General features: G+C 37.7%; 2 protein-coding genes and 1 long non-coding RNA gene across 5 annotated transcripts in view; 2 read left to right on the top strand and 1 right to left on the bottom strand.

Annotated features, from left to right (window-relative positions):
• Uvop (ultraviolet-sensitive opsin) overlaps positions 1-21,560 on the bottom strand; it is a 127,285-nt gene that overhangs the window by 44,445 nt on the left and 61,280 nt on the right. For 2 of the 3 annotated variants that reach the window (XM_071788733.1, XM_071788734.1), the window contains one exon: positions 483-667. The exons of the other annotated variant lie outside the window; for it this stretch is intronic. In XM_071788733.1, coding sequence (XP_071644834.1) covers positions 483-667 — 185 coding nt within the window. The remainder of the gene's footprint in view (positions 1-482; positions 668-21,560) is intronic. 3 annotated transcript variants of the gene reach the window in all.
• LOC139819172 (uncharacterized) lies at positions 17,670-20,932 on the top strand. Its single transcript, XM_071788370.1, has 4 exons — positions 17,670-18,669; positions 18,757-19,269; positions 19,336-19,857; positions 20,177-20,932. Exons 1-4 carry the CDS (start codon positions 18,448-18,450, stop codon positions 20,930-20,932), a joined length of 2,013 nt encoding a protein of 670 aa, XP_071644471.1. The 5' UTR covers positions 17,670-18,447.
• LOC139819424 (uncharacterized) overlaps positions 20,936-21,560 on the top strand; it is a 1,600-nt gene continuing 975 nt past the window's right edge. Inside the window, exon 1 of the long non-coding RNA XR_011733727.1 lies at positions 20,936-21,535. This is a non-coding gene — a long non-coding RNA (uncharacterized lncRNA). The remainder of the gene's footprint in view (positions 21,536-21,560) is intronic.

Here is a 21,560-nt window from a genome sequence, read left to right as displayed (position 1 = left end):
GTATTTATTTCGTTAACGGAATCAATGGTATTCAATGGAATTCATCACGAAACTTTCCAATCCCTAACCTGGCATTCAGTGGTATTCATTTCGTTAACGGAATCAATGGTATTCAATGGAATTCATCACAAAACTTTCCAATCCCTAACCTGGCATTCAGTGGTATAATATTTTTGTGTCGGAATTGGATGGGACTCAAAAAAGACAAATTCTTTCCAAAATAAGGAATTCCATGATATTGAAACTATTTCAATCCCTTTTTTGAACAGAATGGCATTCGGAAAGTCCTTAATTGAATTCCTGGCAATCCCGTTTTAATTCTTTTCAATCTTTTTTCGTTTGCTGGGATCTGTAATATGCACTGCACAGCATCGTTTTTGACTTTATAATCATTATAAGCTGCAACAGCAGATCAGATATTTTATAATACCTATAATTGAGATAAAAAGGAAATAAAAACAAAATTCTTCACTTTTATTTACCTGTATCTTGGATGGCTTATGGCATATACATATGGATCCAGGCAAGCCACAAATTTGCACGCGCATGCTGGTATCATCGTGATACCGGGAGTTAACAATGCCTTATTTCCAAAAGCACCAATCATTGCGAGAACACCATACGGAGTCCACGAGAAAACAAAGAGGAAGCAGATTGTTATCGCAGCCTGTAAAAAGAAATGACATAAGACTTGAATTTTGTTTTAATGTATGCGATTTAATGAAAGTATGTAATTATTGAAATACGAAGGGGTACTCAAAAGTTTCCAGAATTATTTTTTAAGTTTTAGACCTGTAAGTAGGGGAAAGTGCTGTACCTACCTTGGGTACAGCTGTACGTTAGAACACTCTGTCATAATCGAATAGTGTTCGCGTCTGGCGATAGTTTATAGTACTAATTGTTGAGTTATTTGATAATCTCTTTAAATCTATATTTTTTTGTCGTCGCGATTATTTACACGTAAGTTATATCGACTTTTGTATTTTATGACGCGTAAAATAAATTTATTGAGATTTGTACTGTGATTTTTATAATTTTTTATAATAAAGATATAGTCATAAACCAACCCTTATGGAAAAATACACTCAATTTTTGGTGTTAACTGTAAAAAAAAAAAAAAAAAAAAACTTAAAAGTTGAGTGTGATTTTGAACCGTCAATGGTTAATTTTTAATTAATGGTTAATCCTTATAATATATATTATCGAAAGCAAATTGAGAACATTCAAATATGGGATTTACTCTCTTTGGGTGTTACTTCCTGCACAGCATTTTATATTTCAGATAGATAGCAGATACATATAAAATTTGAAATGTTGCTGTATAGCTGATACGTATAGCAATACGTATAAATCATGTACTAGATACATGTTTAATACCGTACGTTACGTATCAGATACGTATATGACAATATATGACAATGTATATTCGATACGTATTAAACACGTAAATTATGTATTTGATAGTAGATGTATATGAAAAAAGTTGCTCCAAAATGACACACCCTAATCTACATAGTATATTTTAAACGCGTATTTGCAATATTACAGATGTAAAAAAAATATAAGACCTTTTTTGTAGATCGTCAAATTTTCTACAAAAATATGTATTGATTATTTCGTTAGCACAACTTAGCACAACTCAGCACAATCGAAAAAATTGAAAAAACGAAAAGTGAAGGGCTGACCTAAAAATTTGTTTTTTTAAATTTTTTTTCGTATTTTTCATATTATGGTTATAATATTCGAGCACAATATAGCACAAACCTAGCACAATTCAGCACAACCGTGAAAATATGTTAATTCTAAAAGTGGGGGGCTAACTTCTAATAGGTGAAGGATTCGTCCCCTGGTCTAGACGGCATCGAATACAAGACCATTAAGGCTCTTCCGGAGTCTGCTAAGAATTTCCTGCTGGACATCTTCAATGAGGTATGGTCTACTAGCACTCTTCCTAGAGATTGGCTAAATTATCAGGTGATCTTCATCGATAAAGTGGGTTGCGAGAAGGTTAGGCCCATTTCACTATCTTCCTGCGTCGGTAAAGTAATGGAGAGGATGGTCTGGTGGGCGGAGAAAGAAGAGAAATTCAGTCCGACGCAAAGCGGCTTCCGCAGGGGCAGGTCGTGTGCCGACAATCTGGTAAGGATCGTTTCTAACATCAAATCCGCGATGTGTATCGGGGAATATACCCTGGCCGCTTTTCTTGACGTTTCCTCCGCGTATGACTGCGTGGATTATTGGATAATGCTGATAGCGCTAGATTGCCCTTTCGCTATAGCCAGATTCATCAGTATATGGTTGTATCGGAGAAGGGTGCGATTCATAGTCAACGCCCGGGAGTCTGTGGATCGCCTCGTCTATAGAGGGCTCCCGCAAGGTGCTGTCCTGAGTCCGGTATTGTATTCGTTATACACGCAGAGCCTTGGTGCGGATCTGCCGGAGGGTGTCGAGGCGGTTGAATTTGCGGACGACATTGGGATCTACGTCCGTGGACCAAATCGCGAAAGAAACCGACTCTTGCTCCAATGTGCGATTGACATCATCGCTAACCGACTCCGTGAGATGGGACTGGATTTAGAGCCGAGAAAGACGGTGCTGGTAGAGTTCAGCAAGAGCGGATACATTGATAGACAGATGTGCATACATATTAACGGATGTGACGTATTCAGTTGCGGTGGTGCAAAGTTCCTAGGAATATGGCTCGACAACAAGTTAAGCTTCGACCGCCAGATACAGGAACTGAGAGGCAAGGTAAACCGCGCTAATTCCATTATCAGGTATCTCTGTGGAGTATCCAGAGGTGTGGAGTATCCAGAGGTATACGTCGCTGATGCTATACAAAAGCCTTGTAAAGTCTATTATCGATTATGGGAGCTTTGTATTTTTTCCTAGAGAGGCCTCCTTACAGTTAAAATTGGAGAGAGCTCAATTTTTGGGCATTCGTACTGCTCTCGGTTATAGAAATTCCACCCCCAACAATGTGATTGTGGCGGAGGCAAAAGTGACTCACCTGAGGGACCGTGCCATGCTGTTGGGTATTAATTTTGTTAACAAGGCAATTGCTCACAACAACAACGGATTGTGCGACAAGATACATCATCTTCTAGAGGGAGAGAATTTCAAACGATATAGACAACCTGCGTATCGTCTTTCTCTGCTGTCGGAAATATGGCGAAAAGTAAGACGTACCAGGCATCTCATTGATCCTGTTAAAAAATATCCTATTTTCAGCGGTTCCTACAACGCCCAAACGTATAAACCTACTGTAGACATTGATATTGGTGCTGCGAGAAAGCGAGAGAAGATTTCTGACCTGTCACTTATTCAAAAGATTATTGATAAACATCATTTAGGTTCGGACCCAGATATTTTATTTACGGATGGATCATATAACGAGTCAGCACGTTCTACAGGAGCAAGTATTGTTATCTGCGATTACGACGAGGCTTTCAAGATGAGTCTACCCGTCCTCTGTTCCTCTTACACTGCGGAGGCTTTTGCAGTGTCCTCAGCTCTTCGCTTGCTATAGACCCGCAAATACGGGGATAGAAACAAGATAATTATCCTGTCTGATTGCCAAGCTGTTCTTAAATCTATTAGAAATAACCATTTAAATGTACACAAGAACAAGTATGTGACAAGTATGTGACTGAAGCGAGAATATTGATTTATAAGCTGGAAAAACTTTGTGATAAGAAGATCGTACTCGCGTGGATTCCCGCTCACGCGGGAATTCTGGGTAACGAGATCGCTGATGGGTTGGCTAAGGAGGCGGCGGAGGAGGAGCCTGACCCCTCCATCACGGTTCCGGTGGGGGATTTACTGGCGCAAGCAAGGAGAGATGTATGAGAGGGAGTCTACGCAGATATCGATCGTACGTGACGCTCAACACAAGGGAACTTTCTATTTTGACACGTTCTATGACCGTGATTCGACCGTGCCGTGGTTTCGGAAGGTTAGAGCTGAAAGATACTTTATCACGTTCATCAATCGTCTAAGAGCTAACCATTATAACCTGAGAGCTTCCCTCAAGAGAAAGAACTACATTGACAGTGAGAGATGTGAATGCGGCTGTGAATGCGAGGATATCCACCATGTTATTCTGAGATGTAACAAATATGACGAACAAAGAGTTGTTCTGGACGCTGAACTAAGAGAGGTTAATTTCACGGAGGAAATAGACATTTACCGACTCATTCAAAAGAGAAACTGGGATGTGTTATATATTATTTTTAAATATATCAAAGCAACGGGTAGAGTTATTTGACGTTAGAGTTTGCAACGTTATATTTTGAGTACTCGGGTTAAGTGTTTCAGTTGTAACGAATGTACTTTGTTAGGCTTAGACTTTTTGTGCCAATTGCCAACAGTGCTGAAGGCACCTAACCGTCCTCATCCGAGGACACCAAGGAAAAACCCCCCAATCAAATATACATTAATTGTACAGCAATTACATACAATCGTATGGAAATTCAAATCTATTACAAAATAAAAACTTACCTTTGACTCACTATTTAATTTAAATTATTTTTTACTATATCATTTAAATGTGTTTATTATCCTACACACTCAGATAACAACTACGATTACGTGACTGAAAAACTGTCTGTTTAATAATTTTTTGAGGTTAATGGCGCTACTACGGTACGCCTCTTCTTATTAATTTTGTTAAATATGTATCAACTACTAGCCCAGTAAAATGACAAAATTTGGAGAAAATAATACTGATGATCACGGGGCTGAAACTTTGTAAACAGGGTTATAGGGTACTATTTAACATATTAAAAGTCCCCATGTGTAGACGCTACGTTGCGGGTAGGGGAGGGTAAAAAAGGTCCAAAAAACCAGTTTTTCGCAAATAACTCGGGAAATATCGACTTTACGGAAATTTATGTGGATATAAAAATTGTAGCTTACAAAATTCCGCACAATTTCCTTTTTTATTCAAGTCTGTACGACCAAATGGATCAGTGATAAAATTTTTTTTAACACTCGGCGAATTTGAACCGTAGAGAAATGAATAAAAAATGAAATTGTTCATAATTAGATTCTCTACAACTTTTATTTAAAAATTCTATCTCTGCTCCATTGGCGGCAACATTGACGCAATTTCAAGAGCAAACGTTTTGCAATATTAGTACGTTATGTTGTCTGCAACATCTCAGCATCATGACAGCAATAAATGATTCATCGTTCTATCTTAAGCATCATGATGCAAACATGACGGCAACAACACACATATATAGTAATTTCCATCCATTATTGTGTATATGTCATCAAGTTATGGAGTTTTTTAATTGTATCTCGTTGCTAACGAAGTGTTGACAATATGAAATTGTCACAAATACCTCACAAATTGATGCTGTCACTTTGCAATCAATTTGCTGTTAATAGAAATATAATTCATATGAGTTCAACCCGACAAGCATACCTAATGCTGTCTCACCTTGTTCCAAGTTTGTCAAAATTAGTTGCATTAACGACAAGTTGCTTGTTGGCAACATGGCATCAAACTCACAGCATTTGGCTATTTGGGGTTATATAAAGATAACAATCAGCTAATATACTTTTAAAATAGCGTTCCAAGGTACATCAACCGTCATGTTCCAAGGTACATACCCAGATAGCACAAATGATCGTTATATGAACTCAAAAAGGATTTCACGAATCCTGTTTGAGTTCATAACAATCATCTGTGCTATCTGGGTAGAAATCAATTTCTAATAAAAAATTAGTTAACAGCTAATAGGTTATAAATGAGGTTATAAATAATTTAATTACTACATTATTCTACATATTTGACACATTCTTACTAGCCTTGGCTGATAACTATATCTTTATTATAAAAAATTACAAAAATCACAGTACAAATCTCAATAAATTTACTTTACGCGTCATAAAATACAAAAGTCGATATAACTTACGTGTAAATAATCGCAACGACACAAACTACAGATTTAAAGAAATTATCAAATAACTCAACAATTAATACTATAAACTATCACCAGATGCGAACACTATTCGATTATGACAGTGTTCCAACCCAGTAAGCAAGAAACGTCAAAAAACATTTTAATTATATTGCATTAACATTACAACGTTGCTGCAATGTAGTTAAAATGTTTATTGATGTTTCTTGCTTACTGGGAACGTACAGCTGTACACCTTCCCCTATATGTACTTTAATAATATATTTTTTTCAAAATTTTTAAATTAAAACTATGGCTCAAAAAAATAAAAAACTTAAAAGTGTTCCAAGGTGTACCCACAGCACCTTCCCCTACACTTTAAATATTTTTAAAGTAATTTTTGAAGCTTTTGAATATCCCCTCGTATTTGTGATCAAAATATAATTAATTCTTTGTCTCGTTAAATTTCATATTTTATATAGATATTTTATTTTACTCAAACAACGCTGCTATTTTACAAAATTAAGTTTTCCTCCTATATACATGCTGCTTTTCCATCCTATATACATATTTGTGTGTTTTAATTGGATATTCTTATACCGAGTGTCCTAAAAGCCCTGGAATGGTAAAAAAACTCGAAAATACAACATTTTTAAGAAAAATGTTTCAAATAAAAGCTATAGGCTCTTAAGTGGCATATTAAGTAGCAATGTTATTGCAGAGTTAGTGTTAAATGTCATATAAAAATCACTTCAAAATTTTTAAATAAAAACCTCCATTTTTAATTGCATATTCTTGTAGCTTACGTTATAAAAGCTTTTCAAAACACTATAATAAAGTTCCATTCCATTAAGTATTTTCCGAATTATGACTGTTATGAGTTTGTAAGGTACAGTATCGCCAGCATTAGTATTGTGAACCACAGGGAAGTTGCTGGTCGGATTTTGCGCATCGTGTGCATCGTTCAACGTTTAATGGCTTCTGCACACGGGACGCAGAAACGCTTATCGCGCGGCAAGTAGCAGAAAAATATGACACGGTAACCAATCAAAGTTGGATCGAGTTTAATTTTTTCCGCGCAACGGAAAATTTGGCTGGCTATGACGCCAACTTCCACCGCGCGGCAAGCGATACCGTGTCCCGTGTACAAGAGCCTGAACAGACGAGCGACTTTGTTGCGCGACAGAGAAGTTTGTACAATATCTATACAGGTATGTACACCTATAACGTTTCTATGTAGCGCGATAAAGTCACCCGTCTATGCGGATTTGTCGCGCTTCTCTGTGGTGCGACCAGGTGCGACAAAGTCGCTCGTCTGTTTCGGCCCTAATATACGATTTCCTAATTCATGGATGAATTATACGGTATCAATAACACCGGAAAATCTGCAAAATGTTCTAAACAATTTTTACGAACATTTGACACATTGTCAAACCATTTATGGCCATCAATTCAAACATCTAATAGATTAAAAAAATATTGACACGACGGATGAGTTTTAGAATCGTTTAAATACCGCGGGAGTGACGAACTGTACACACAGAGAGAATTTTCTCTTAGACTTTACCTTAGAAAACATGGTAGTTGTGGGACAACATGTACCACGAAGAATTTTATGCAAGCTATTCTGATTTAAAAAATGAACCAAAAATGATAGGATGTTCCGCCAATATTAGATTAACAATAATAAGAGGTTTTATTTCGACTCAATTGGCTATATACAGTTGAACAAAAACGTTACGACGTTTCGATCCTTGGTTCGGATCCTTATCAAGCAATCTACAAAGCAATTTGGTTAACGGACATAATTAAAGTCATATTTTAAAATAACCGAACAACGATAAAAGCTGTGTAATACCCACTATTATATAAGAACCATCACTTTCACAATAAACTCATGAAGATTTTTGCCGAAAAAATCATAAGTGTAAGATGTGGAATGGTCATAGTATTGACTTGGATTAATGCAGTATAAATGTGCACTTTACAGCCTTATGTGTTATACGAAGGAGCGCACGTGTTGTCGAGACGACCATGGTAAAGCGACTAACAACGAAACGGCAGACGGTATATTAATAAATAAATTGAAGAACATCAGAAGGTTGTTAACATATGTAAATAGTGGTCAAACGAGAAAACAAATTAAACAATCACAATAACATTATCATATATGGGATTCAAATTGTCAAAGTCCTTTTGGAGATTTATTATATCCGTCTGTTTTTTTGTGAAAAAAACCTCCGCTATTTCACGCTTTCTGGTGTTCTTCTCTTTATGTAGTATGTCAATATTGGACCAGTTAAATTCGTGACTATATGTAACTCTGTGCTTACTGACCACAGAGTGATTACTCTCGTTTTTTTTAATGTCGTTAAAATCGTATATAGGACATTGTCGTATATAGGATGCGTTACAATAATCACAGTTAATCCTATACACCCGTTTTTAGATACTATGGTCATTGGGGATGGAGACCGGTCATTAGGACAGACCGGGACGAGTACGATTTCCGAGGCGCCCAGATTTGACTGTGGTTTCTGGTAGTATTTTTTACGCTGAACAAAAAATTATATAGGTCTTATAGTTCTAACTGCTCTAGTTTTCGAGATATGCAATATTAGTTTAAAAAAATAATTATTCAATTTACACTCCTATAATGTATCACTTGAATTTTAATGAATATAAGTATGTATTAAATCTTTACAAGTATTTAACTGTTTAAAGCGCGTCACTAACCTACATAGGTTCACAGCAGACTATGTGTTAGAAAGCATAAATATAAAATACGATAATATATTATATCTAATAATTAAAAAAAGTAACGCGTGCAATAAATTACTATTATATTTCATAAAATAATTAAGTTTTATATTACTATGTATATACAACTGTACAATAATATACCTTGTTTCGCCCTATAGGCAAAGAGTTTATGTGTTAAAAAGTATAAATATAAAATACGATAATATATTATATCTAATAATAATTTAAAAAAGTAAAGATTTATATTCTATTTATTTTGAGCTTTAATAGTGCATATCTCGAAAACTAGAACAGTTAGCCCTATAAGACCTGTATAATTTTTTGTTCAGCGTAAGAAATACTACTAGAAACCACAGTCAAATCTAGGCGCCTCGGAAATCGTACTATCCCCGACAGACCAAACGTCATGTACAAACACGCATGAAGGAACATTGACATACTACATAAAGAGAAGAACACCAGAAAGCGTGAAATAGCGGAGGCATTTTTCATAAAAAAACAGACGGATACAATAAATCTCTAAAAAGACTTTGTTTCGTGCTCTGCCGAGGTGCCCTCGGGATACGAATGAATGCCGGGACCACCCTGACCAGGGCGCGAAGCAAGAGCCTAGGAGTTAGCGAGGAGTGGGTTTAGAGAACGCACGCCCTTTAGTTGATTGACAAGCACAATTTATTTGACAATCTTATACACAGTTGTCGCCCTCTTGTGCACCCGAGCGGGCTGAGCCTTCGCGGAAATGTCGGGCGGAAATCTTGAGTCGCTTGATCTCTCTGCTTGGCTCGCGAAACGGAGATCTTGAAGAGCGATGAATGACCGCCCTCGCGATCGGAGATCTTGCACGCGACCGACGAATATCTTGCTCGCGAGGCAGATGAGCAACCGCGAATACGGAGACCGCCGGGAGAGGCTCAGGCTCACTTTGGGTACTCCGCGGGGACGAGATAGCGGGCACGAATTTTTCACTAAATCACAGAGATACGAGGCGCGGTAGAGCCGCGTTCACAATGTACGGCGCGGCACTACAAGATGGCCGCGAGCGGGGTCGATATCGGGATCGAACTCCCGGCGTTGATTTTATCAAAACGGCTCGGCTGAGCTTACGTGCGATTCTCGCGATGCTTGAAGAAGCTCTCGCGAAAACCGGGTTCGACTCGTGTGACGTTCTTGCCGTCGACACGAGTCTCTCTCGCAGGATCACGCTACCGCACGCGGTGATCACGTGATCCGTCTGTGTGCGTCGTCCCGTCATATTACGGGCGACGAAAACTCGGGAAAAGAAATGTTTCGCGCAACGACCAATCGAACGGGTGAAGATCGCGACGAAACTTGTGCGCCCGATGCAAACCTTTGCACGGATGCACTGAGCGCACCCAATTTTCCGGAATTCGCGCACGGACCAATCGACCGGGTGCGCGCGCGACGAAAACCGGCTCACTCTCCGTTCACCTATTAGAAGTTAGCCCCTCACTTTTAGAATTAACATATTTTCACGGTTGTGCTGAATTGTGCTAGATTTGTGCCATATTGTGCTCGAATATTATAACCATAATATGAAAAATACAAAAGAAAATTTAAAAAAACAAATTTTTAGGTCAGCCCTTCACTTTTCGTTTTTTCAATTTTTTCGATTGTGCTGAGTTGTGCTAAGTTGTGCTAACATTGTGCTAAAATATTATTTTAAAAAAATAATAACGAAGAACGAGAAAGAGTTACGATAAAAAAATAAATTATATCCAAAAATGATTTTTTTATCGTAACTTTTTTTGTTATTATTTTTTTTAAATAATATTTTAGCACAATGTTAGCACAACTTAGTACAACTCAGCACAATCGAAAAAATTGAAAAAAAACAAAAAGTGGGGGGCTAATGTTACGTCCGGGGTGCACTCGGGACGTCGGAGTGGGTTTAAGTGAAATGTAAAACCGTTTCGAATTCTTTAAGATGAACGCGAAGGTAAGTGAGACTCTATTTTAATTTCTTTCGCGCTTTGGGTCGCGCTGCATTCTCGAAGGATGAGACAAATTTCTTGCGTTAATATTTCTGAGCTGATGACGCGAGGTTTCGAACGCGTTTCGGCTGCCGGGGACGTTTGTCGCGAACTGGGGTCGTCCGGAACGTCGGCGGGAAGCTCGGCTGTTACACCCCGTGACGGAACGGTGTTAAATATTTTCGGGTCGAATTCTCCGGCCGTATAGTAGGCTCGCCGAAGCCTTTTCAACTGGTGGGCCTGTCCCGAACGCTTCGAACGCACCATAGGTGACGGCAGACTTACCGTAAGTTGACTTACAAAATGATTCTGGATCTTGTTTGCTATATGTGTATATCGGCTTCCTTCGTGGTTAGCTCGTTTGCAAGGTTGTGTGGTTGTGTACGTGTGTCCTCGTGCCAGAGTGGAAGTGTGTGTGACCCTTAGCGCTAGCGAGTAGTTAAGTTACTCGATAATCGGTATTTCCGAATCGGTTTTTATTTTATAATTTCAGAATCGAGGAAAAATCAGAGGAGCTCAGAGAACGCCTTGTGGGAGGCGCGCATCTAAGGTAAAGACCTGTCGAGAACACTCTGCGGGAGGCGCGCATCGACGCGAGGATCAAGCTTAGGATCGTCGAGAGGTAAGTTGAACACAATTATTGATGGAATATATTGCAACTGATTTATTGCTGTCTTTTTGTTCTTTTTACAGATGGTATCTCGGCACCATCAACAACGACGCACGCGACTAAGAGACACTTCTCGGCAATGAAAGCGCTCGCGGTTAAGTTCTTTCAGCTGTGAAAGCGCTCGCGGCTAAGTGCCTTCGGGGGTGAACGCGCTCGCCGCTAAGTTCTTTCGGCGGTGTACGCTCTCGCGACTAAGTTCGTTAGGCTCACTGTGCTCTAGAATAGTAATGACTACCGTAAACGGAATGCGAGTACTGACTGCTCAAAATCGGCTCGCAGGGTCTGTATTTATACCCCTAGTTCGGCGGCGTCCCGGGGTAAGGGACTACGGTACGCAGGAAAATCACATGAGACCATCCGAGTATCGCGTGATTTTGCGAGAGCGACGTGTGCCGGCGCTTACTATGAATATTACACTTAATAAAGGAACTTTTCAACTTATATGATAGTTTAACTACTTTAATAATCTACATTTATATTTGACTATACTGACGACTTGAGTTGTAACAATATCGCAATCACTCCGCGTCGTTCGTTTATTTAATCGAATTTTGTGTGCCGAAGCGAAGGTACGGTGCTCGCGCGCGAATGTTGATTGGTTTCAATGCGTTCTGGTGCAGTGCGAGACCCTTTTCAATGATTTCGCACGCAACAATAACTTAAAAATAATTTTTAGGTCAGCCCCCCACTTTTCGTTTTTTTCAATTTTTTCGATTGTGCTGAGTTGTGCTAAGTTGTGCTAACATTGTGCTAAAATATTATTAAAAAATAATAATAACAAAAAAAGTTACGATAAAAAAATCATTTTTGGATATAATTTATTTTTTTATCGTAACTCTTTCTGTTATTATTTTTTTTAAATAATATTTTAGCACAATGTTAGCACAACTTAGCACAACTCAGCACAATCGAAAAAATTAAAAAAAACGAAAAGTGGGAGGCTGACCTAAAAATTCGTTTTTTAAAATTTTCTTTCGTATTTTTCACATTATGGTTATAATATTCGAGCACAATATAGCACAAACCTAGCACAATTCAGCACAACCGTGAAAATATGTTAATTCTAAAAGTGGGGGGCTAACTTCTAATAGGTTCTCCGTTCACGTGAACGGAAAAGCGATCTGAGATGTTTCACGCGGCGACCAATCGAGCGGGTGCGGCTCGCAATAAAACTCTACAGACTTCGCGCAATTACTTTCGGCACTCCCGATGATATAATTGCCACGAACGACCGGCTCGACTTTTTCCTTAGCGAGGCAGAAACAGAAGAGAGCGCGGATCGACATCGATCATCCCTCGTCCCGATAGGAGACCCTCGGCGGGGGTCGTTGCCTCAAAAAGGACGAATCATATCGATCCACGATGTATTAAGGAGACGAATCACATCGATCCGCGATGTGACGCGTTGTGCGGTGTACGCGAATTAAGAAACGCGTGCGCGGTTTACAATTGCAGGTCGGAACGGTAGGCGCGACAACCGGGTGATCTCGGGCGAATTCGGGTCAAGCCCGAGGGCTGTTTGTGCTCGCGCCAGGGGCGTTCGCTGTCGCGACAGCGCCCTACCGTAACGACTTTACTTTAATCTTAAACAGACTTTGACAATTTGAATCCCATATATGACAATGTTATTGTGATCGTTTAATTTGTTTTCTCGTTCAACCACTATTTATATATGTTAGCAACCTTCTGATTTTCTTCAATTTATTTATTAATATACCGTCCGCCGTTTCGTTGTTATTCGCTTTACGTTGTTCGGTTATTATAAAATATGACTTTAATTATGTCCGTTAACCAAATTGCTTTGTAGATTGCTTGATAAGGATCCAAACCAAGGATCGAAACGTTGTAACGTTTTTGTTCAACTGTATATAACCAATTGAGTCGAAGTAAAACCTCTTATTATTGTTAAAAAATGAAACTTAATACGGGCAATAAGAGCCAAGCGTGCCGTTTTAACGCTCAAATTTATCAAGAGACACGGTAGTGTCTCGCGCCAAGTACACGCGAGACCGCACCGTGACTCTTTTACGCGACGCGACGAGTTGCGAGTACCCGAGATTTTGAAATCTCGATAATGACTGAACGGATCGAGTTCTGAGGAGACTCAATCGATAGCTTGGGATTGAATTATATAATAAGTGTTTTTATTTTTTCGCTACGTGCTCTACGAACGGTATAAATTTTTAATTCAGATACGGCGTCGTCCTACCGTTCCTATTTTCGCCACGGCGCTAGTTGCGCGTCACTTTTGTTATTATCCAGCAGGTAAGTCAGATCGATATATATGCCTTTGACTTATCGGCCAGGATAGAAAGATATCAAGAGACACGGCAGTGTCTTGTGCCAAGTACACGCGAAGCGAGACTTTGTATCTTTACGACGCAATGAGTTGCGAATACCCGAGATTTTGAGATCTCGATATAATCGTCACACGGCTGGATCGGCTTTAACATATACATACGTGTATGCTCAGTGCAGCCAGTGCGTTCTGCGTTCAGCGCGCTCAGTTAACCTAGATAACTTAGAATGGATAGTGACAGATAGTGATAGTGCTATGTTGTATTATTGCCGGAAAAGAAGCACATTAAATTTCCCTCACCCAAGGAATAATAACCTCAAGAAAAAAGTGACATATAGTGATCAACATATGTGATGATCATATTGACCGCAAAGAACTAATGTCGAAATTTTTAAGAAAAAAGGTATATATTGACGGCAGAGAGCTATGCCGAGGAGATCTTTAAGAAGGAAGGTGTATCCAAAATTGCACACGTAATACGTAGTATATGCTGTCTTGGAAAAGTTGTAAAAATTAAAGAAAAGTAGAAAGTGATCTGTATCTATATGCATGTGTGACAGACACTAATTTTCTGAAAAATCTATCGTATTTATATGCACGTGTAAAAGGCACTATCGCGTAATAAAGATTTCTCTGAAGTATGTTGATTTATTTTTAACCGACTTCAAAAAAGAAGGTTCTCTATTCGGCGTGTATGTATGTCCACGATTTTCTCTGAAACTACTGGACGGATTTGAATGCGGTTTTCACTGTCCTATAGAGCAAACCTCCAGAAAGATTTCAGTTCATAAAATATCATGTTAGAACATCAGGGTACGAAGCAGTAAAGAAATATGCGATAATAATTACAAGCAACTAACAAATTATTTTTTTTATATTAATTGAATAAAGCACTAAAAAGATATAAAATAAAAAAATTCTTAAAAATTCTTTAAAAAAGCTATAAAAAGTATGAAATAATACTTTTTAGATTTTCTTTAATTTTTTGAAGTCGACGTTAAATTAATAATACTTTTAAAAATTCTTTTCAATTTTTTAAGTTGGCACCAAATTAATTTAGTAATTATTAATTTAGTGCCGACTTCAAAAAATTGAAAGAAATTCTTAAAAGTATTATTTCAAACTTTTTCAAGCTTTTTTTGAAAACGGTTTTATTTAAAAAATATTTTTTTGTATTTTAACCACGTTTAACTGCAATAATTAAATTATTAATATTAAACCAATTAATAATTTTTAAAATAAACAATTTACCTGACTAATTATTCATTATTTAAAAAATAAATTATTTTTCATTAATTTATTAATTTTCAAATTAGTAATATATATTTTTGACAAGCTGAGTGGACGGTTTGGCTCGGAGTGGAGAGGAGTAAGAAAAGGATTTTCGAGGGGAGGTGAAGCAAGGGAGGATGAAATGGGGTGGTGGAGCCTGTGGAGGAGGATCGGAGGAGGTCGGGAAAGTGGAGAAGAGGTCAAGGATAGTGTGATTGAGGAGCAGTGAGGAGAGAAAGTAAGAGAACACCTGAGAGGTTAGGATGTAAAGCAGGAAGATAAAGGGCCCAGGTTACACGATGAGGGAGCTGAGCGAGTTGACAGCATGGAGTTTCGAGCGAGCGATCGATCGACCTGTCGAGAGACAGAGGAATGTGATGGTGGCGCGGCAGGTGCGGAACGGAGCGGGGAGTCTTCGCGACGGGTCGAGGGATCGAGCAATCGAACGTCTGGCTTGGCGGCACGAGGCGGACGCGTGAGTAAGGCTCGGCGCACGTGTAGTTGAGCAGAAAATTCGGTTGCGGAAGGGAGAATAAGACGAGGAAAAAGGTAAGCGGTGATTAGTGAAAGGACAGGTTGCGGAAGGATTAAAGGTAAATGTAGAAGTGAAAGAGATAAGCGTGATAGAACAGAGAGAAAAAGAGGGGTGCGGAAGAGAAAGCGGAATAAGGGAGAGGAAAGTAAGAACGCACTTGTTACAGATTCCAAGATAGAGCGCGAGGGGAGAACAATAGCAGAGGCGGTCGAAAGGATTGTGGAGAAAAAAGTAAGAAAGATGCTGAGGTCTCCCGAGAAGAAAGAGGACGATAGGAAAAAGGAAGAGAGGATGGAGGAGCTGGAGGAGAAAGTAAGGAGCTTGAAGAGAAAGGTAGAAAGAATGGAGCAAAGTGAAGGCAAAAGGAAGAGGGAGGAATACGAGGAGAGTGGGACTGAGAAGAAGAAATGGTGGGCGGGGGTAGGTGAAAGGAACAAAGACGAACTAAGGAAAAGGAATGTAATTTTTAAGGGTCGAGAAGGAGAAATGGGGAGGCAAGGAGTCGAATTGGGAGAAAGTGAAGGAGTTATTCGCGGAAAGGCTAAAGGTTAGGGTGACGGTGAGAAAGGTGATTGTGGTGAGGCAGAGAGGAATATGGATGACCATATTGGTGAAGCTGGAAAACGAAGAGGAGAAGTGGCGGGTGTTGGAGGCGAAGAGAAAGGCAAGGAACAGCATAGGGGTGAAGATCCATGAGGACAAGTCTGTGGAAAAGAGAGATAGAGAGAGAGAGGAGAGAGAGAAGAAAATGGAAAAGAGGATACGCAGGAGTACAGGGAGGTCGGAGGAGGAAGAAATTACAAGAAGGATGGAGGAGAAACTTCTCATGGCCTCCGATGATGAGGAGAAGGAGGATGGGGGAAAGAGAGACTGGGCTAAATAGGGAAGAGCTGAGACGTGAAGGAGGAAGGCTGAAGGACGGAGTCGCGGCAGAAACGGAGGAAGAAGAAGAGGGGTGAAGAGAATTACAGGGAGGGAGGGTAAATATTTGTGAGGTCGCAAATGGCCAGGCATTGGGGAATGAGCATATGTAAGAGGTTTGGGTACGTTCCTTATAGAAAAAACGCCTTGTAAGCCCTACGGGGAAATGCAATAAATACATCATTATTATTTTTGACAAGCTATTAATTATTTTAACAATAAAGAATTTATTTCTACTAATTACCAATTTGTAAAAAAAATTATTTTATTTTTGCCAAAATATTAATTTTCACGTAACTAGTTCTCTGACAAATTATCAATCTTTTAAGTAATAGGTAATTCACTTTTGCCTAAATATTAATTTTTATATAATTAGTAATTTTTATGACTAATTACTGATTTGCTAATTCAATAAAAATTTAATTTGTTTTTATCGCTAATTTGTAAATAAATAAAAAATAAAAAATGAAAATTTTTTGCCGATCTCTGCTTAGCACTACAAAATGCATAATATCAATACAAAATTACCTTTTTCAAAAAAAGGTAAAAAAGGCGCCAAGTACACGCAATGTATTTTGTAAATCTAAAAATCCAACCTAAGTGGTAGTAGCTTTATTTCTCCTTAACAAAATTATATCACAAAATTTCTTTTCTACCCCTATTTCATATATAAATTTTTAAAATTTAGTTAATCAGTTCTTGAGTTATAGAAATTTCAGTAAAATATCAAATACTTTTACTTCGCCAGTGAGTAGTGAAATTACAAAAATCCTTTGCTGCGACTAAACTGACTAATATTTATTTAACAAGCACAACGCGTTTCAACCGAGATTCCGGTCCTTCTCAAGTGCGTACAATAAATTAACGCTTGCAAAACACTTCATTATACACAATGTGGCAGCAATGAGTCTACGAACTAAAATACAAAAAAAAAGTAAAATAATAAATTAACAAACTAAAATGACGTACGAAGAGTAAACTCAGGAATAAAATAGCAACGCTTACATGTTTTGTGTGTCAAAGGCGATAAAAGATATGCGAGTCATATTAACAAACATGAAATTCGGTGGTGCGTTCACTATAGGTGACGACAGACGACTGAGTGAGAAACAAAGGCAGAGGTAACCGAAAGCGCTTACATTAAGTTTATTATTTTGTCATAAATGACAGGAAGGTTATCGGTGTTCTTTTGTAAATTAATAGTGTTATTGTTTTTCTTAATAAACACCATTTGGGCTATCTCTCTCTTTTTAAAATGTTTCTCGCTATGTAGAACTTTGGGACTAGTCCAATTAAATTCGTGATTGCAAGAGGTCTTGCTGACGAAGAATTGTAGCGAGAGTATTAGTAAGGCTCTGAGGAACAAAGGATTTGACGTGGTCTATACGGTTCCCAAAAAACTCGATCGTATTATTAATAGAGGCAAAGATAGGCTCGAAAGCGTTAAACGCATGGAAATTGTATACGAGATCGATTGTCTTAATTGCGACGCATGTTACATCGGACAGACCAAAAGAAATTTGGTGACTAGAATCAAAGAACATCGTGCCGATATTAAAAAGCATCCCAGTAATCATTCTGTGGTCAGCATACACAAGACCTCTTGCAATCACGAATTTAATTGGACTAGTCCCAAAGTTCTACATAGCGAGAAACATTTTAAAAAGAGAGAGATAGCCAAAATGGTGTTTATTAAGAAAAACAATAACACTATTAATTTACAAAAGGACACCGATAACCTTCCTGTCATTTATGACAAAATAATAAACTTAATGTGAGCGCTTTCGGTTACCTCTGCCTTTGTTTCTCACTCAGTCGTCTGTCGTCACCACGGTGTAAGAAAGGAAGGTGATGTCACGGCCTATCTCTCTACTGTGAGAGCTTGACGCACTTACTGAAGAGTTGTCACAAAAATCCGCCAGCAGCGCTAGCCGTACGTAGGCCACACGGACATTAGGTATTTGTGTGGGTATGCACCACGAACAGTTCACGTTCACACCGTGGCCCAACCAGTACAGATGGTAAAGGTCACTAACCTTGTTTGTAGATCGTTTTCCGTTAATTATTGAATTTTTTATTCAAACAAGATGGGTCGAAGATGTGCAGTTTCGCATTGTAAAAGTGGTCATCGACGTCATGAACACGAAAAAATTACTATTTTTTCGGTGCCCAAAAATAATATTCAAGTGTGGTCGGAAAGGTTAGGTTGTGCTTTGAATGAAAAATCCTGTGTTTGTGAAAAACATTTCAATCAAAATGATATAAAATCGGAAAAAATTATCGCTGAAGATGGGAAAATTATTTTTCAGGTAAGTTTCTTTAAATGTATTATTCAAATAAATCTTCAGAAACTGTTATATAAACCGATACTCAGTATCATATATGCATGGTTTTAGCAACGCTTTTCAAAGAAATCACTTATCAAAGGAGCAATGCCAATTCTGAATTCTGATGAGCCTCCGATGAAATTAGCCAAATATGATACCAGTGCAGTAATAGAAGAATCTCAGGACCTGACAGAAGAATTACAAAACATATCAAAATTTTCAACTCTCCCTACAAATTTTACAGTCTTACAGAATACAAAATCACAATCAGATACCAATGAATTTGCCATTGACACTGAAAAAGATACGCCAGTAACCAGTGATAGCAAATTACATTTAATTACATCGAATGAAGTTATTAAATCAACCATTAATCTTTGCAACACAATTAATAAAAATGATCTAAATGGTTCTAAATCTCTCTTTCAACAAATATGTGCCAACGAAATCCATATTAACCAACCTGGGGCAAAATGGAACTTTCACAAATCATTGGAACCTCCAATACTAGTCTTTTCAGAATTAGAACTTGCATCAACACCGACGCGTGGGGAGAACAAAGTTCCAGTTTATACTAAAAAGGTGAGGTCTAAATTTTTTAAATAAACAAAAATATCTTTAATAAAAACAATTTAACTTTTTCAATAGGTAATCTTGGATGATCAACTTTATGTAAAAGTATTCATAGGCCAAAAGAATATTGTCGAATGTATAAGTGATCTCAAATGTCAAGAGGATTTGGAAAATTTATTAATAGAAGTAGATAAGATGATAGTATGTCCTGGTGGCCCGAAAGTAGCAACATTTAAGAAAATACATCCTCAGTGTGCATATAAAGATGAAAATAACAAATGGAGACATAACTATTGTCCAACTGTTGTAACGAAGGGCAGTGTATGTCAGTACTGTGTATCTTTACACAAAATATTTGCACAGCATATTGATCGCCAACGTACTTCTAAAAAACGACTTGTCTTATCACCAACGACAAAAAACAAAGTACAATTACTTTACAGAAGAGCTCGAGTGCGAGCTCGAAAGCTAACAAGAAAAGAAACAAAAATCAAGCAAATAACAGAATATATAGACGAATTGCAGAAGAAAATGGATGAAATTGAGACTGAAAGTTTGGAGAAAAAAATTGAAAAACTGAATCTACCAGAACCACAAGTAAGCGGATAAATTTGTGTTTCTATTATTTATGAAATTATTAAATATAATTGTAAAGCCTCCAACATTATGTTCATAAAGAATTTTCAATATTAATGATTTGTAAATATTCAGAATTTCTTTTTAATTACTGAACCTCAAGATACTTCTGCGTTTCCAGATGTAAAATAATTTTAAAAAATTTGATAATTTGATAATTTTATAAATTTTTTAGCAAGGTTTTTCGCATGGTTTTTTATTTCATCACATTTCCCTTTATTTCATTAAAAATTTATTCTTGCATGCCACTTGTATTGTGCCGCTTTCTTCCTTTTTTTAGGTTGTATTGATTAGAGAATGCATTTCAACTGCACGAAAAAAATCTTCTACAAATAATAGATACAGTAACGAATGGATGCTAACATGTTTACTCTTACACATTCGGAGTACGGCAACGTACAACATGCTTAGAGAAAATAAAATTCTTCCACTACCTTCTAAGTCAACTATCTGCAGATACCTTCGTAGTTCTAATACAGGGTGTGGTTTTGATGAGAAGTTTTTCACTTTATTTAAAATAAAATTGGGGAAACTTCCAGAAGATGCTCGACATGGAATTTTAACATTTGATGAGATACAACTGAGAGCGAGTCTTGAAATCAACGTAAAAAATATGAAATTCGATGGTTTGATTGATTTTGGCACGGAAAATTGTCCTGATGTTCCGAATGCTATGGTACAAGCCGATCATGCTTTAGTATTCATGTTTTCATCGGTAAAGCATGCATTCCATCAACCTATCGGAATGTTTGCATGTAAAGGTGCAACATCCGGAGATGCATTGGCCGGATTGGTATTAAAAGCGATCGTTGAAGTTGAAAAAGCTGGTGGAAAAGTTCATGGTATAATCTGTGATGGGGCGTCAACTAATAGAAAGCTATGGACTAAGTTAGGCATAAGTGGAAAGCTGAAGATAAATGAAAAAGAAGGGACAGTTACACCTCCAAAATACTTTTTTCAAAACCCTGTCGACGATTCTCGAGTTGTGTATGCTTTTTCAGATGCTCCTCATCTTATTAAAGTGTATACGGAATAATCTTTTTAATAAAAAAAAATTTAAGGTATTCATTACTATCATGAATTTTTCTCTAATATTTTCTCTAATATTTTATGTTTCAATATTTTTTAAATCTATTTCTCAGATAAATGGACAAGAAGTTGAGTGGAGATTTTATCAAAATTTATTTAAGGAGGATAAAAAACTTCCTGCAAATCTCAGACTTTGTCCCAAGTTAACAGAAAATCACATTAACCCTACAAATACCGCGAAAATGCGGGTATCTTTTGCAACTCAAGTACATTTGATTTTTCATTAACCCTTATGTCAATACCCGGGTACCCTGGTACCCACTTGTGCATATACGAACAACGGGCGCACATTCCGGGTATTGACATAAGAAGACTGTTTTATCAGTATGTGCTGCATTATTCTATGGCTTCAATTAAAATTCCTTCTATCTATTAGGTTTTCAGTAACACTGTTGGTGATGGTTTAAAAAGCTATCTTGTTAGAAACCACCCTGATTTTATTGGCTGTGAAGCCACTATTTCATTTACGAAAAAAATTAATCAGCTTTTCGATGCCTTAAATCAAAAATTCTCGAAAGAAGGTATCAAAATTGGTAGCTCAGATTTAAAGGTACTTATTTTTCTACGTTATTTCA

Source organism: Temnothorax longispinosus, chromosome 9, assembly GCF_030848805.1.
Source record: "Temnothorax longispinosus isolate EJ_2023e chromosome 9, Tlon_JGU_v1, whole genome shotgun sequence".
Classification (NCBI taxonomy): Eukaryota; Metazoa; Arthropoda; class Insecta; order Hymenoptera; family Formicidae; genus Temnothorax; species Temnothorax longispinosus.
This window is presented reverse-complemented; position numbering and strand designations above follow the sequence as displayed.